The sequence below is a fragment of the Centruroides vittatus genome, unplaced genomic scaffold, assembly GCF_030686945.1.
Source record: "Centruroides vittatus isolate TY-2023 unplaced genomic scaffold, ASM3068694v2 contig_926, whole genome shotgun sequence".
NCBI classification, from domain to species: domain Eukaryota; kingdom Metazoa; phylum Arthropoda; class Arachnida; order Scorpiones; family Buthidae; genus Centruroides; species Centruroides vittatus.
In genome coordinates this window covers 3,232,505-3,250,261 of record NW_027122612.1, presented here as the reverse complement: position 1 = coordinate 3,250,261, position 17,757 = coordinate 3,232,505, and the positions used below count along the sequence as shown (strand labels likewise).

General features: G+C 30.4%; 1 protein-coding gene across 1 annotated transcript; it reads right to left on the bottom strand.

The window, feature by feature from the left end:
- Positions 1–732: 732 nt before the first annotated feature.
- Positions 733–15,929, bottom strand: LOC136984625 (lysosome membrane protein 2-like). The gene is given in 14 exon segments (XM_067281690.1): positions 733–1,642; positions 2,070–2,222; positions 2,306–2,357; positions 2,435–2,508; positions 2,577–2,695; positions 3,325–3,500; positions 3,575–3,644; positions 3,722–3,771; positions 5,269–5,360; positions 5,806–5,823; positions 5,825–6,046; positions 6,138–6,282; positions 6,357–6,517; positions 15,747–15,929. Coding segments are annotated over 14 exon segments (1,563 nt in total). The 5' UTR covers positions 15,861–15,929; the 3' UTR covers positions 733–1,525.
- Between the last annotated feature and the right edge of the window lie 1,828 nt (positions 15,930–17,757).

The window sequence follows — 17,757 nt, the reverse complement described above, 5'->3', positions numbered from 1 at the left end:
TATATAACAGAATTTATATCCGTTTCGGTTTAATTTTACTTAAAGTAAACTTAATACTTAATGGCTATTAAGCTTTTATATCTGCTTCTAGTCTGAAGTCTTGGGAAATGTTTTCACTTGGACACCAAGAGGCCTTTTGTTTTGGCTGTTCTATTTTATTAAAACTTAATATAATTTAAAAATTATTTTATAAGCTTAATATATTTCAGAAACAAAATCTAAGTTATTTAGAAAGCAGTGCTAATAATGATACCTGTGTATAAGCTACAACATTGTGAACACTCACTTGCTTTGAATATGAAAGAGTATTTATTTAGTATTCTTGTTAGTATTTAGTAATAAAAGGAGAAGAAATTAATCCATTATTATTATAATTATAAGCAATAGCTGATAGCAAATAAAAAAAAAAAAAAACAGTATAATAAATGGATTTTATTGGTTTAATTATGTATATATACAGTAAAAGTTTTCAATTAATTGAATCATATTTTATTAATGTACAAAAACTATATTAAATATTTTATATACAACTGTAAAATTTCGATTACCTTTAAATTTGTTTTACATAAACTTCAGTTTTAATAATTCATTAAAACTGAATGAATTAAAAATTCTTATATAATAAGATTATACTTAAAATAAACTTGTATCAATTATTATTATTCAATTTTTATACTATAAATATAGAAAAATAGTTTCTACAATATATAAGTAGAACAATAAGCTCCTATTTATATATATATTAAGATAAATATATTATATACAGATAATAAATTAATAATTTTTATTAATTTATTATCTCGTTTTAAATTGTTAATCCTATAATATGCAACATATTTTTTCCCCTCAATCTCTAATCAATGGTCATGCAACAAAGCATTTAATTTTGGTATATTTGACAGTTTATCTCATTGGGAATGTAAAGGTACAAAAGAATTTAAATAAGAATTCATTTTCTACAGCTTATCAACAAATAATAATATTAAATTTAGGATTTTATGTTAACAACACGTGATCTTCACACGCTGTTCTTTTAAGAACGAGGGATTTCAGAGATTCGCCAACAGTTTTCGATTTATGTTACACGTTATACAAAACTACTTGGAAAAATATAAAATTTTATAAGTTACAATAGAAAAAAAATGTATTTTTTTTTCTATAAAATAAATATATATTTGAAGGAAGATAAAACTTCTTTAATTGGCACTAAAGTGATAGACATTCCTTTCACAAATTGTCGTAAGTGTTTACTCGTACGTTTCATGAAGATTGTTTATTATTTGATAAACGAAATGTGCAGTCGAACAATATTAAATAAGAAAACAAAACAAAGGAATATTACATTGTATATTGCATCTTTTATAATAATAAAAGCCAACCTTCTGGAATAAATCATCATATATTTTGGGGGAGAAGTACGATTTCTTAAATTTCGATGATGTCAACGTGACTAGAATGTTCGTATATATCTTTGCTGGCGTAATTACTTTTATTGTATTTTCCTAAATTAAATGAAATTCGATTTTCATTCTGGAAAGACCGAACCGTGATTGTCGTAGAATTTCGGTTTTGTTTCCATTTTGTTTGAAGTATCGCTGTTCATATTCATGTCAATCACTTTACCGTCTTTAGGCTTGGCTTTCTGGAAAGGATAATAATAAAATATTTAAAATACACTAGTTAATTATATTTAAGGTTAATGTTACCTTAGGTAGTCAAGATGGCGGCTCGTCTCCGATTCCAGCAAGGAAACGGTGGGACGCACGTTCTAACCTGACCTATTCTAATAATTTGGCTGCTAATAATTATGGTAATTTATTAGAATAGGTTAGGTCAGGTTAGAACGTGCGTCCCACCGTTTCCTTGCTGGAATCGGAGGCGAGCCGCCATCTTGGCTACCTAAGGTAACATTAACCAATTCTTTAAAGTGAGAATTATCCCCTATACAAGCTCTATATGCTTGAACGAGGAAAATGTTTGTATATAAAAGAAATATACTGCTTTAATATAACAGTAGGTTCACAGTAGAATCTTTTGTGGCTTTAGTTTAATTTTAGAAGATAACTTACTTTCCAAATATTCCATAAGATGACTGCGACCGATACGAATATCCAAATCACTCCTAATACCATAACAGATATTAATACCGCTCTTCCCACAATCATGGGCGTAGTAACTTGAGATGTAAATTTGTCTTTAGCATTTTCTGTAATCTCACCAGTCTGAAAATACGTTATTTATGCCTTATTTCGAGGCAGATAAACATAATGAATTTTTTTATCTTTATTTTTAACGTCTCGCTTACCTGATCCAACCAAAATACCGGCATCATAATGTCCGATACCGAACTTAAAAAACTATAATAAAAATAATTAAATCGGTACGTTTTTTAGTCTATTCAAATACTTTTCATCTAGTTAAAAGATTTCTTTACCTAATGTACGGATTTCGTAAAATTTCCAAGTTAAACTGTAGCTTTCCAGATACGCGAAATGTTGTTCCAATTGTCTATAATTATTATTTATAAGTACTGTATGTTTTAAACAGTATATAAGTGTATGCGGAATTACGCTTACCGGTTCTATATCAATAAAGGTTTGGTGTTTTTCTTTACGGGGTGATAATCCTTTTATTTTCTTTCGTATCCTTTCATCTGTCTTATAGAAATGTGGTGATGAAACATATACTGGCCTCCCTGAAAGAGTGTAATTTTTACATTAAGTATGAGTTAAATGCAATACTAAATCTAATTTTTGTATAAATCAGTCAACAGCAAGAACCATACAGATTAAATCTAATTTCCATTATAGCATAGCTGCTAATTATCAAACATAGATCTTATGCCAAGTACAGTTGTCCTTTGATAGTCCGACGTTTTGTAATCCGACATGCTCAGTAGTCCGACGCACCTCCCGTCAAGGTCACCGTAGTTCCCGTCTTCAAAGCGTGAGCACAATATGTACTGTACATATTTACATATGTACATAATTAATCTACTACGTTGTGTCATTTAGTTATAATGTTTATAAATTACTGTACATACTGTATTATTTATGCCTATACGTACTGTATGTACATTTATTGGCTTCCATATTTCTTTTAATAAACATGTTTTAGTTAACCGAAATGGGTGTTTTATTTCCATATTAACCTAGGCAGCATTTTACTCATAAAATGTAGGAATATTATAGGCTACTGATAGCAAAACAATGCCAAATATGTAATCACTTTCGGTAATCCGGACACTTTTGGTAATCCGACCCCCCTTTGGTACCAAACCTGCCGGATTATCAAGGAGCAACTGTATATTTAATTAATATTTACCTTTTTGACATACGGACACTGGAAAAATGCCATTGATACTTGGAGAATTTCGTCTGTAGAAACACTTATTGTCAGGGTTAGAAGTTGTATCTTGAAAAGCGGAAGGAGACAAGATATAACGATACGCAGTAATTCCTTTGATACTAACATCGTCTTCGTAAATGAATGGCACCGATCTGAAAATATGTCATTACCATGAAACGATAGTCCTTATACGATAGAAATATTAATTAATTTTGAAATTTTTTACCTGCAAATATCAGGAATAAAAATATATAACGTGTCTGACCGTTTCAGGAAAGGTGAAAATCCTCTTCCGTCTGAAAGGCATATCGTTCGGATGAATAAATTTCAAAATTTCAAATCCTTATACTATAAAAGTGTATTTGAAATTTACCTGTCCCGTTTATCATATTGCAATATTTGCCATTCCAGTATTGCAAGGATCTAAGGAAAGAAATGACTCAATAATGAAATGCATCCTAATAATAACACGATTAATTTCTGTTCCGATTTTTGATTTACAATAAAATATGTAGGTGTGTAAACCGAGTAGAGTTGCTCAGACTGTGTAGGTTTAAATTCATGCACTCGTGGCAACAATATTATAAATATGAGCGAAACGGAGTAATATAATGAAGAGAAAGGAAGAATTGTAGTTGGGAATTTTACAAATAGCATGAGAAAATGGGAGAGAGGTTTCACAGTTAAGCATTTTGTGTTTATGGAAATGACAATAAGGATGGTTTACAGCGTCATAGAAAGGCTACAAAGTAGTAAAACTGTTGCTAGATGTACAGGGAATACTGTCTTTCGGGAGCAAAATTTAGCCTGAATATATAATTATATATAATTTATATATATACAATAGCTTGAATCACAAAGTACTCTGCTGCGAAAAATGCATGAGGACGGTTTCAAGGCTTTAAATGGACTGGGCTTAAATGAGTCGTGTTTTACCTTTGATAGAAATGACTGTGTTGCTGGGAACAACAAGTACTACTGCAAGAATGGATTGATTGATTTACAGGTGAAATTAAAACGTCATGCAAAATTTCTTCAGAAAGTGGATAGAAATCAGATCAAAAAGATCCGAAGCATTTATAGCACCCTTTCGCCTCTGCAACAACAAAGAAATGTACAAAAAAGAGTGTATTAAAATCATGAAACTCCACTCATATGGCTTGTATATCTTCCGGTCAGACCTCGCAGCTGCACATCAAGCAACAGATACAGTTTCTGTGTTAGAGGAATATAGAGTTTGTTATGTCAGCAAAGAGAAGAACATTGCAAATATTCCTAAGCTGCGACCAATTGAGCAGTTCTGTCACCAGATGAAATAGAAAGTGTACGTAAAAGGGAGGTCTGCCAAAAATGAAGGGGAGATTGAAACAACGCATCAAGTCAAAACTCTGCCAATTTAATTCAGAGTATTTTCGAATTCTGGTTATGGCCGGCGTCATAATCGGAAAAGCCACTGACCGCAGACCGAATTCTATAATTTAGAGACAGAAGAAACTAGTTTTATCAATATTTTTTATTCCCGAATAATCGTATTGTAAAAATAAAAGCTTGATTTTTGTGCATATTTTTTTGTTTACACACCCTCATAATAATAATATCTTCTTTTTTCCTTCATAAATCTCCACTAGTAAGTTTATAGAGAAAAGATAGAATTACTGCATCCCTTCTCTATATAATAATAATTTATTAACATTGAAAAATGTACGAATATATTAGATTTCAACCCACCATTCACCCAGTCAGATGCTAGATTAGCGCTATCGAGAATCCGGTTTCGTATCTGATGCTGACCACTAATGATCTGCAACAGATTCAAGTCCGGATGTTCAATGGTTCTAGTCTAGCATCTTACAGTTTTCTATCTCTTATTCACGGTCTCTGATTCATTGAAATTGGTGATTTAATAAATTAAATCCTTACGTCTTGCCATTCCAGGCGTGATAAGAAAGATACTTTTTCATATCTTTTGCACCAGTATAAACACTCATTATTCCTTCGTCGCTATTGTTTTTCTGAAAAATTTTAAATATTTTTAAAATAATTATTAAATAAACAAAGACATTCTTAACATGATTTAGCCTATATCTTTTCCAGATTATAAAAAAAGAAAATATTAAATTTTATCACATTTTTAGGCTAGATTTACCTATGGTATACAAAATGGCGGCTCGTCTCTAATTCCAGCAAACAGAAGGGAAACAGTGCGGACACACGTTCTAACCTAACCTAACCTAATCTAATAATTTGGTTAGTAATAATTATGGTAATTAGAATAGGTTAGGTTAGGTTAGAACGTGCGTCCGCACTGTTTCCCTTCTGTTTGCTGGAATTAGAGACGAGCCGCCATTTTGTGTACCATAGGTAAATTTACCCCAATTTTATAAGCTAAATTAATTATAAAAGCTAGAATTAATGATTTTTCTTGAAAATTTAGATGGATAAAATATTAATTCTTACCCCATAAAGTAAACCAAAAAGAGTTATTAGGCAGAAATTGTATGAAATTGGGTACAAATGGCCGAATGATGGAGTCTATTCTTTCGACAAGGTCTACTTTGTAGCCTTCGAAAAGAAGTTCCTTAACTGTTTTTCTAATGAAGAGTGTTTCCCCGAATCCACGAAGAACACCATCCACTAATGGCATTAATGCCGATTTCAGAAAAGTAGGAATACTGTCGGAAGCCAATTGAACTATACCCTAGTTAAACGAGAGATTCGAATTAACGTGGACATTTTTTTAGTGTCATTTCCAACAATACAGTATTATAATAAATAAAATAGATATTTACCACAATTGGCATATTAACAGCCACGACTATGTCATCTTCACTACCAGCAGATAGATCTGGTTGAAAATAATATACTTTTCTCTCACGATAAGTTACGACAGTATCGTCTTTGCTCCATCTTATCACGTCTTTCTTTCGATATTCTCTAAAACGTAAAGAAATTTCTTAAATCTATCAAAATTTCACAGATAATATCGTAATGTTTTTTAAATCACATACCTATAAATGTAAGGTCCCATTTCTTCGACTCTTGGAGATTTTTTACCCTTAACAATCTCGTCTGGATTGGTGACATTAAATAAATATATTTTCATGTAAATGGGAACTATTGGACTTATCCAGTGATTATACGAACTGGTGCCTTCTTTTATAACTAAATTCTGTAAAATTAAGAATTTTATTCTGAAATAAACAATTCCAGATAAGTTTTATAATGTCTTATCATAAATTTTTGACAATTTATTTAAAAAAAAAAAAATGAGCCTGAGAGGATACGTTAGAGGCATTAGGCACGTTGCGTAGTAAAGAGGCTTTGAGGCTTTAAAAAATGGGTTAATGTTACCTATGGTTCCAAAATGGCGGCTCGTCCCTGATTCCAGCAAATAGAAGAAAGAAAACAGCACGTTCTAACCTAACCTAACCTAACCTAACCTATTCTAATAAATTACCATAATTATTACCAACAAAATTATTAGAATAAGTTAGGTTAGAACGTGAGTTCCCACTGTTTCCTTTCTTCTATTTGCTGGAATCAGAGACGAGCCGCCATTTTGGAACCATAGGTAACATTAACCGAAAAATGTAAAATAGTGGGAGGTAAGGATAATTAATTTCTAAATTAATAATAAATTATTCTCTAATATTGTATTTTTGAGGCCTAAATAATATTTTTGCTTAAGGCCCACATTTTTTAAAGATAGGTCTTGGATTTCGCTAGCTACTTAGGCCTTAAAAAATTCTTTTTAACATAACAATTGAGCTTCTTTAAACCTTAGTTTAATTATTTTTATTACTAGTTTTCAATTAATACCTTGAAGAATTTCATTCTTTGTTTTAAGAAATAAAATGGCATGAGGTCTCGCTAAAAATATCTATTCGATTATTATTCTTTCAACATTAATGATTATTTTCTATAGCAAAAGTAACCTTCAGCTTGCATGTGACCTTTCGTGGCTTCTAGTAAGCTGATAAAATATGCAATGATATATTATAAAAATAAGTTTTAGATACTTGTTCACCTTCAGTTTTCAGCTAAATTAATAAAAATTATTGTCCCTGCTCTTTTATTCAATAAAGGCAGGTATCTAAATTAAGATTTCTACTACCAAACTATAAAAAGAAGACATTTAAGCTTAACAAAATGGTGACCCCCACATACACTAACATCCATACATACGAAATGACTCCGAATTTTTTATATTTCTTGACGTTTAAGGTTTGGAGCCCAAAAATGTAAACATTTTAGGGGAAATTTTTGGCCGATCGCCATACTTTTCCCCTGTTATAACAGCGGTAAGTAAAAAATTCTCTCGGACAAAAATGTTATGTTTAAAAAGAGAAAACATGGTAACCTTATCTAAATACAATGTGTACAGGATGACTGTAATCAAACAGACACTACTTAAAGCCTTGTGTAGCTCAATCTAACAGCCGGAATGGTACCAACTTAAAAAAAAAACGAGGAAAGACGTGGAAGAAAAGATTCCACGAAATAAATTGTAGTTACAAAAGTCGCCGATAGGGAAAACATGGCGTTGTGCAATGTAAAAATGCGTTTCAGTGGACAAAAGTACGAAAATAAACTGAAACATCACCTTTTATTCAACACATTCATCTCCCCCAGTGGAATTGGACTAGTTTCATTGTGGTTTTATGGACCATGAATTGCATCCTATGCACGTCATTCTGTACAGCCGAACGTAACATGTCTGAAGGAATGTTTATTATCGTGTATTATGATGCTGTTCATCACAACACGGGAGGAATTGAGTATGCTGAATAGAAGATGATGTTCTATTTCACTTTCGTTTTTTATTATTCATTTATCCGTCCATTGTAACGGTTTTTTTACGTTGCACAACGCCATAGTTTCCCCATCGGCGACTTTTGGACCTACATATGTATATATATATATATATATATATATATATATATATACACATATTTTTGTCGAAAATTTCTGAAATTTTGCAGGGAGGTTTGTTCATTTGGGGGATTGATGCTATTAAATTTTGGTGGTTAAAGGTTGAGGGGATGGGGAGATAAAAGGGGTCTTGTGTCATATCTCGAGTAGGAGAAAATTTTAAAATTAACAGGGGTGTCAATTTTTACGTATGACGTACTACGGATTGGAAATTTTGTCCGTTAAATCGAGGTTTCGCTGTTATATCCATTGTTACGAAATAAAATTGTATTGTTTATAAACATGAAATGTTTTCTTTACAAACCATAGATAATTATACATAATGTACACTGCATATATTGTATTAATACTTGTCAAATAAATATTTTTATAATGTTAAATTTCTCCAAAATGTTAAATTCAAATGGAACCAATTTTTAAAAAAGCAAAAGATTTATAGCTATAGGTGAGAACCTAGCTATAAATCACATATTAACTACACCTTATCACCCACAGTCAAACTTCGAACGAGTAAATAGAACCTTAGGCAGGATGATATCGGCATACGTGGAGAAAAACCATCGGAGTTGGGACTTGCACCTCCGGAATGGAAACATAAATAAAGAAATAAATAAAAAGCTGATACATATATTGTAAATTATGTTTGTATTCTTCGGTGGAGAAGCACTGAAAGAGAACTAATTTAAGATTCATATTATATTTGAATCACGGGTTGAGTGACTACAAGCGAAACATGGCGTATCGTGTGACCGCCGAGGATGTCTGCTGATTACTAAAAGATTGATCGCGATCATTTGACTTAGTAAAATGATATAGATCATTGATACTTTGATTTTAAATCAATCTGTCGGTTTAATTAAAAAAAGAACTGTATGTAGTATTTTATTTTTAAATAAATACTTTACCATTACAATTGTTTTTGCAATGGGAAGCGAAATGCACAGTTTGAGTTGCAAAAATCTATATTATTCGTAAATAGGCTACAGATGAAACATGAAAACTAAACAATAAAGAGTTGGAGCAGTTAGAAGCATTCGAGATTCTCTATTCCCCTGTATTTACTGTAGAACCACAACTAGTCTTGGAAATGATTGACAAAATAAATATTCTAAGGAACACGAAAAATAGGGCTAAACTTGCTTGGGCACATTGTAAGGCATGAAAATCCCGTTGAAAGAATTCCGGATGGGAAGATATTGTGTAAGATTAGAAGTTGAGACAAACACTGAAACAATTATGTATTAAGTAAAGATGTTGCAAACGAGTAGTGAAAAATGGCTGAAGACAAGCGACGTTAGGCCTATTTCCCCCTTGATTTTGTACATAAGTCCTTGTGTGGCCCCCCCCGGTCACACAAGGACAGAGAAGACAGCAATGAAAAATGTGACATGACGTTCTACTTGACCAGTCCTTGGTACAAATAGGAATGATGTTATATATAAGAAGAAAGTAATATTTTCTTGTATTGTGTCACGACTGTTGGGATGAAATTTGAAAAAATTGTAGACCTATAAATTACCACTGTCGTCCGTCTGTCTTTCCTTAATCTCGAGAAAGGAACTAGGCAGACGAAAGGAGAGACCATATATTGAAAGTTTAGGGGCAGGAGGCCTTGATTAATTATTTATGGACTTCCGATTTGAACCGGAAGTTACGTTATTTAAAGTCAAAACTTTTGCCCTGAAAGGAGTTAATAGATGACAGGTACGACTCTATTGCTAACAGGAAAAGTATGATGTACAGGGGCAAGCCACTACTAATTTGGAGAGCATATATTTGATTAAAGATTGCAGCCCGGCATTGTGAAACCCGGGTTTGAATCAGGACGAGTCGATAAATCCCCAGGAATTTTTCGGGGGTGGTCTGTCCGGATATGTCGGCCGCCCCATTCTGGGCCCGGCCGAACTTATAATGGCCTTGCTTAAAAGAGGTCCTCTTAGTGCCCGCAGGGCGAAAGGAGTTAAAAAAGAAAACAATAGAATGAAAAATATTTACAAATCGACAACACGGATTAAATTTGTATACAGAAAAACTATTGGATCAAATTCCTTCCTTCGCTTAACCCAATAATCGCATTTAATATCACGATGTGTTTAGCACACATTATATCTGTTATTAGTTCCATGACATGCAATATTTAAATTTTTATTAGTGAATAAAATATTAATATGATTTTCGTTAGATACTGTACATTCACTTGTGCCCAATAAAGTTCAATTGCATTATGATCCCAATGCAAAAACGCAAATATATAAATGGTCTTATTCTACAAACAATTCAATTACGAAAAATTTTCTTCGATTTTCCTGCAAAGGATTATGTATTTTCTTTTATTAATGCATTAGATTTATTATTCTTATGATCAGAGATCGATCTTGAAATGGAGATCGAACTTATCTTTAAAATGATGTTGTAATAATGATAAAATTCCGTGTCATCTCCAGGATTTAAAATTGAACAAAGATGGCCGTTGATTGAATCATGCCGTTGTTTATCTGAGTGAGAATATTGCAAGTGGCAGGCTAAGAAACAAAGATAAATTTACACATAAACGTATAGAATATTATTGAAAACATTTACATTGCCCATTGAAAGCTATCGTACTGTACAGGTACATCAATGATGTTTTCATTTGTCATTTAGTGTTGAGAAATACATTCGAAACAATGAATAATGTATATAATGGCTTATCAATCATCTCATTAGTCGTATTGTTATCGATTCTATAGCGTTTTTTGACCATTTCCTCGTGTTGTAAAGGGTGAAACGAGAAGACAGTTAAAGGATTCATTTACTTTCTAATCTATAATAAAACTCTGTGTAAAAGGGAGTTATAGAAACCCCTGTCATAACGTAGTTGATTAATTTTTACAATATAGATTCAAAGTGTAACACAATACGGGATTAAACGGGATGTAAACGGACACAAAATAATATATATTAATACGATATTCTGTTTTATTAAAATTACCCAATTCTTTCCCAATGGGAGAAATTAAACCCCTAAATTACTTGTGTATACAGCCTTGATTTGTTTCGATCGTATATTCGATTGTCTTAGAGTTATTGTATTAATTAATAGTTATATTATATCTTTAGGGAGCACAGAAACAAACGGGTAACTTGATAGCATGCTTGTTAACTCAATGAAGAAGACAAAACTGTGATCTTATCTAAACGTTATTTTATACCGTCCAACTTATAAAAAATATATATTATATTCGAAAATACCTTTGATTAAAAGCTTTAATCAAGTTATAAATTTGGGTAAACTAAAGCTAATTATCCCGCATTCAAGTTCGAAAGTGGGGCCATTAAAGCAACTGTTTTTCTGATTATTTTATGAAAATATAAAAGAAATAATTGAATAAATCTTTAATGGACGTTTACAGTTATTGTTTAAGAAAAAATTCCCATAAAAAGTTATCTGTGTAAGCACACAGGTAGTAGACAGGTCAACTGATAATGTAACATAATGATCATTAATTCAAATTAAATGGAAAAATATCACTCAATACGACATTTTAACTCCACCAAAGGTAAAATTAAGCATACCTTTTTAAATTTATGTGAATATATAACTGTTTTATTTTGAATAAAATGATTAATCATACTTTCTTTAATCTGCATGAGTGAATAAGATGGAAAATACCAAGGCATTTTCGATGCCTTAATTGTTTTTCGAAACAATAAAGGGAAGTAAGTTCTATTTTTTGTTTAACATTTTAATGGGGTCGTATAGAAGCTGAATGTCAGAGAGGGACGACCCATATAAAAGAAAATCAGTGTATCCGGAAATAATAAAAAGGGAGTACGTGAAACGTGACACTTTTCCATTGTAGATTAAGTTTAAATAGTTGAATTTAGCCGAAGATATTTATAAAACTCGTAAAAAAATTAATAACAATTACAATGAATAGAAGATATTCTACGTTCACCAGTATCAGTGTATCATTGTCATAACTATAAAGTGTAGTGTTAGATAACACTGGCAACTACGAAAGAAAGGAAACGAAGAAAAAATATTCTAGTTTCCTCTCATAACATTATAATAATTAGTGCATTAACTAGGCAGGTACGACAGGTGCACGTACATAAAGTTTTGTTGCTCTAAGGGTCGATTCCGTAATATATTTTTGTTAAAGTTAAGTATTAACAGATCGTTTCTGTGGTAATGTAAATTTGTAGTTATTGTTTAAGAAAAAACTTTCATAAAAATTCATCTGAAAGTTATCTGTGTAAGCAAAACAAAGGAAGTAATACAGGTCAACCGATAATATCGCGTAAAGAGTGATAATTTTTTTGGATTACCTGGAAAAATATCACCGACTACGATCTTTTAATTCCGCGAACGGTCAATCTGTAAGCTTTCCTTTTGGCACTTAAAGAGCTATAATAATTGATTGTAAAATAATCGAATAAAAAGGGAATATTTTCTATCTTCTCTCTCAAATTCTTGTGTTACTTTCCCTTCATATTTTGGAATTAAAAAATACAACTTTCATATTTAAGTTTGGCAGAAATATAACTTTAAAGTGTGAATTATGAGATTAAAACAAACTACTCGAGATTGAAATGATTAAAATTCTATTTAAAAGTCGAATTTCCCTTGCTAAAATTTATTTAAAAACGTAAACACGTCACCAAAAACTCAGAAAAGTGAATGTACTGTAAGCGGAGAAATTTTTCCAAAATACTAAAATAAGAAGACAAGGATAAATAATAATAATAATAATAATAATAAGAAAAAGTGAATTTTTAAAAATAAATACTTCAAAATTAGCCAGGGAATTTCCAAAATAAATTTCGGAATTTCCCTATTAGTTGCGACTAAGACTATTGTTCCAGTCGAATTTCCAGTTTATAGTTCAGGATGACATAGTTTTAAAATGAGTCACTAATCAATTAATAATAGAGATCTACCGCAACTAGGGTAGTGTAATTACACTTAAACTATTTGTTTGATTATAAATTATAAAGAAAAAATTTCTCTGTATGTATGGACGTTTGTTGGTGTGTGTGTGTGAATGGCACCATTATGTTCACCCTCTTTGAAGTTTAATAACTCCTGTGCTTTTTGTCAAAAGTTTCTGAAATTTTGCAGGATAGTTTCTGTATTAGGGAGATTAATGCTGTTAAATTTTGATAGTTAAAGGTCAAGGGAGTGGGAAGATAGAGGAGGTCGAATCTGGAGTGGGATCAGACGTAATGACGATTTTACTTATTATTAGCATTTATTATTATTATTATTTTATTCATCCAAGTACTGTACATTAAATTAGATCAGCTCAGTGTTTTCAAATACCTGAGCAGAGCATTGCCGCACTCTAGTTTATTCTCATCTATTCACTCTTTTAATTTAAATGTTCTTCGTCACGAATATCAGCCTAATTAGGGTTGCATAATGGCACGAGGCAGAAAAACAGGAAAATAAAATTACGTTGACAAAACCCCGGGGGTTACAGTTGTTCTAGACACTCGTTACTCTATTCTACTTCTCACAATGGAATGTTTATTTTTCATCTACTGTAAATATGGGTAAACGGATGGGTTTGCGCCTCGCCAATGGGCTGACCACGTGGAGTTTCCTGGTGTTAGTAACACCTAAATAGGGGCCTAGTTTCTTATAAAACTCCTCCCGGGAGGTATTACTCCCGGCAGATCGCCCACGTGTCGCATTGCTGTATAAGAAAAGATGATTTTTGAATATTTTATTTAATTTATGGTTATTTTAAGTTCTCTTCAGCTCCGGGGCATCATACCTTAGTTTGTGATAATAAGAAAATTGATATTATATTCACGTGCATATTATTTTAAAGAAAAATTTTAATTTTTAACAGGAAAAACACGTAAATATTTATATTAATTCTTAATAATTACTCTAGAACACTGGTAAAAGTGCGAAAGTGTGACGTAAGAAATCAAGAACGATGCCTACGGCCAATCATTGATAAGACGTTTAGAGAAAGGAAGTACGTCAATTTTCATGAATTATAAAACCAGATTTAATAATACATTACCTATTTACGTCAGAGATTTGAAAAATAAATAAAGAAAGAAGGAATACAATTGTCTGAACATGACATCATAATTTAAATTTAAGATTAAAAAAAAACTTTCTAAGAAAAATGCTAAATATTTCCAATTAAAATACCTCTATAAATATTACATTTCTTGGTGATAATAAATATATTTGTACGTTGTAACAATACAAAATTCTCGGAATTTTAATATTTCAGAGCCATTGTTCTCGAAACAAAGCGTAGTAGACCTCTTAACTTTGTTTTATTAGTTTAAAAACAGTAAAAGATGTTAAATAAATTCGAAAATAATGTATTTTAGTTTACTAAACTGGCTTTTTATAAACATTTAAAAGCAATGGAGTGGTTAGGAATTGTTTAGATGAAGCCAACAAGATTACAATTAATATAAGTTCTTATACTAACGCCAACGTTTTTAAAACAATAAAAATAACTTGTAAAGTGTTATATTTAAATTAAAATAATGTTTTTTAAAAGTCTATAGGTCTTATAATTATTTAATTAATAGCTTTATATTGAAAAAAAGCCATTCATTGAAAGCTCGGGTGTACTTTAATGATAATACATCGTTAAGTTTCCACTCGTTGAAAGTATTTTTAGCATATTTAAAAGTCTTAACAGGAAGATTTATTATGTCTTCCCTATTTAATTTATTAATTATATAAATTAAATAGAAAATAAAAGTACTGTATTAAAATTCTTCCTATTCTATACAATGCTGGATGATAGCAACAATTTCCTTTACTCTTAAACTTTTTCTTGGTCATAATTCTAAGAGACTTTTAACAATAACAATTTCGAAGGATTTTCTTTAAAAAAGTATAAGTTATTTATCAGAAATAATCGATAATTTATAATTATAAAACCGAAAAATGAAGATCGAAGATCCGTGGACAATGGCTTACACAATGTTTAAAACGACGACTTTCCAGTTAAAAAAATGGAATATTCTAAACATAATTACTATTAAATTAATTAGAAAATTGTTATTTATATATTCTTAATTAAAAAAACTACCATAAAATATTAAAAAATGTCGTTCTGACGTCCGATACATAACATTGTTTTCTACACCTTTCGAAACTCTCGCGTGTATTAATAATTAGATTTACATTATAATTCTAATTTAAAATTTAAATTATCTCGTACTTTATTGTTATCCAACAAACATCTACGTTTATAAAATAAGTAAATTTGAAAAACTTTTCGCATGGCAAATATTTAGGTCTAGAGGTGAGAAACAAGTCGGAGGTACTCGACCTAATTTATATGTATACTAGGCCATGTGATAGAAGTTTTATGTTCGCTTCTTTATTAACTATAACTCTATATCTTATTCCTAGTTTTAAAAAAACACTTTATTTCGTTCGTTTTTGTCTCGTATAATTCTGTAGATAATGAAGAAATAGTTTAGAAAGTACTTACCTCTTCTACTTTGGATTTGATAATATTCGGAAATAATCCATAAACTATAGCTCCAACTATACAACATATTATACCTATTGTCAGTATGACTTTACTTAAAACTCCTAGAGACATTGTGCACTGGTGAGAAAGGTGATAACAAATACATTTCCAAGGCCGATCAGACGAGGAAAGACATATTTACGAATAGCTAGAACACCGAATAGAACAGGTTTCCGATCACGTGTATAAGTGACGGTAGAGATTTCCCATTTACTTATACGTATATTAACCAGTTGCAAAAGTTTAGTTGCGCAGCTTTACGCTTACTTCCATAGAAACTAAGACAATTAGGACGAGGTCGATTTATATTCCTACAGCTTACATCTAACGCTATATTACTAAAAATAAAACAAGGAATTCTGGAAAGTGTAATGTACCGAAAACCTAGAAAAAATATTATTAAATAATAATATATAAAATTTGCTTATTTTATTTCATGAATTTTTAAAAAGTCCGTTTTCTCGTTTGTTTCTGTATCAATTGCCTCAATTTTCTTAAAAATTAACAATTCCTTGGGTTATTTATTAGATAATTTTTAACAGAACAATAACCTTGTGTTTTTACTTTCGTTATAAATTAAAATTTCACTCTCACTTTTCGTACAGACACTAAATCAGCCAACCGTTTTAGAACGATCTGTTAATTTTATATTGTTCGAGAACAATTATTATAAGTAAAATTTCCTTTTCAACTAATAAATTTCTTTTATTTATTTATTTCATGTATTAATTTCCATAAGTTCAATATCTACGTGAATCGTGTCAGGGTTTTTTTAAATTCTAAATCTAAATTTTCGAGTGTTAAGTAGAAAAATTAATTTAATTTACGTCTATTTATAAAATTATCGTTAATTCGAACGTATATCTTAGCGAGTAATTAAGGATTTTAAATATAAATTATGAATCATAAACGTATTGTTTTATATATATAGCCTGAAGGTAATTTGTATAGTTTATAAGTACACAGGTCATTCCTTTCTTCTTCTTTTTTTAAAAAATAAAATAATAATAAAATAAGAAAAACGACTGCAATTACGTCAATTTTAGGCTTTTCACTCTGATTGTTCTTGAGATTATTCATTTATAATCCTCCTTATTTCTAAAAAAACGAGGTTTACTTATGAAATATGGGAAAATTACTTGTATACAGGTAAATAAATTTTTATGTAAACGACTTATAAATAGAAGAAACTGTAAAACAAGTTACAGATTCTTCTATAGGTGACATTTTTTTTTTTAAATTTAAAATATTAACATTACAATATACATATGCATGCACACACAGTTTAATTGAAGATATGCGAATTAATAGTGAATATTTTAATGATTTTATAGAAGTATTTTGTAAAAATAATATAGAAAATTGCTGCAAATTTGATAAATTTTAATGGAGATTACAAGGTATAAATCGTTAAAACAGTGGAGTATCCTTCTACAGATCGACACAAAACAAAAGATTAAACAATTTATAGAAATTATTCATCAATGTAGATCATAACTTATAACAAATATTAGAAATTTTCCTCGTTAAGTTCTTGGTATTTATGTATTTAGGATTATTTTTGTTTGTAGAATCCTTTATGGTATTTAAAATTTGTTAAATGAATATAAAAGATTTATTAACTATTCAATTCTTTGCATTCTATTACTCAACAATTCTAAAGCTGACAAGTTGCCTATAAGGAAAACGTGGTAAAAATGTCTTTGTATTAGTCGATTTTCTACTAATATTATTCAAATAGCAATTATAAAAAAATTATAAGCGAAAATATCTCATCCTACGCAATTAAGATGGTCGCATTTTAAGTCTCTATTTACGAATTTCAAGTTAGCCAAGAACATTTAAGATTAGTGAAATGTTACGCTTTAGTAAAATGGCTTAAACCAGTTTATAATGCTGTATATTGTTTACTGGACGCCATTTTGAATAGTATTTTGTAAACTCCATTAAATATAAATGATAATAAAAT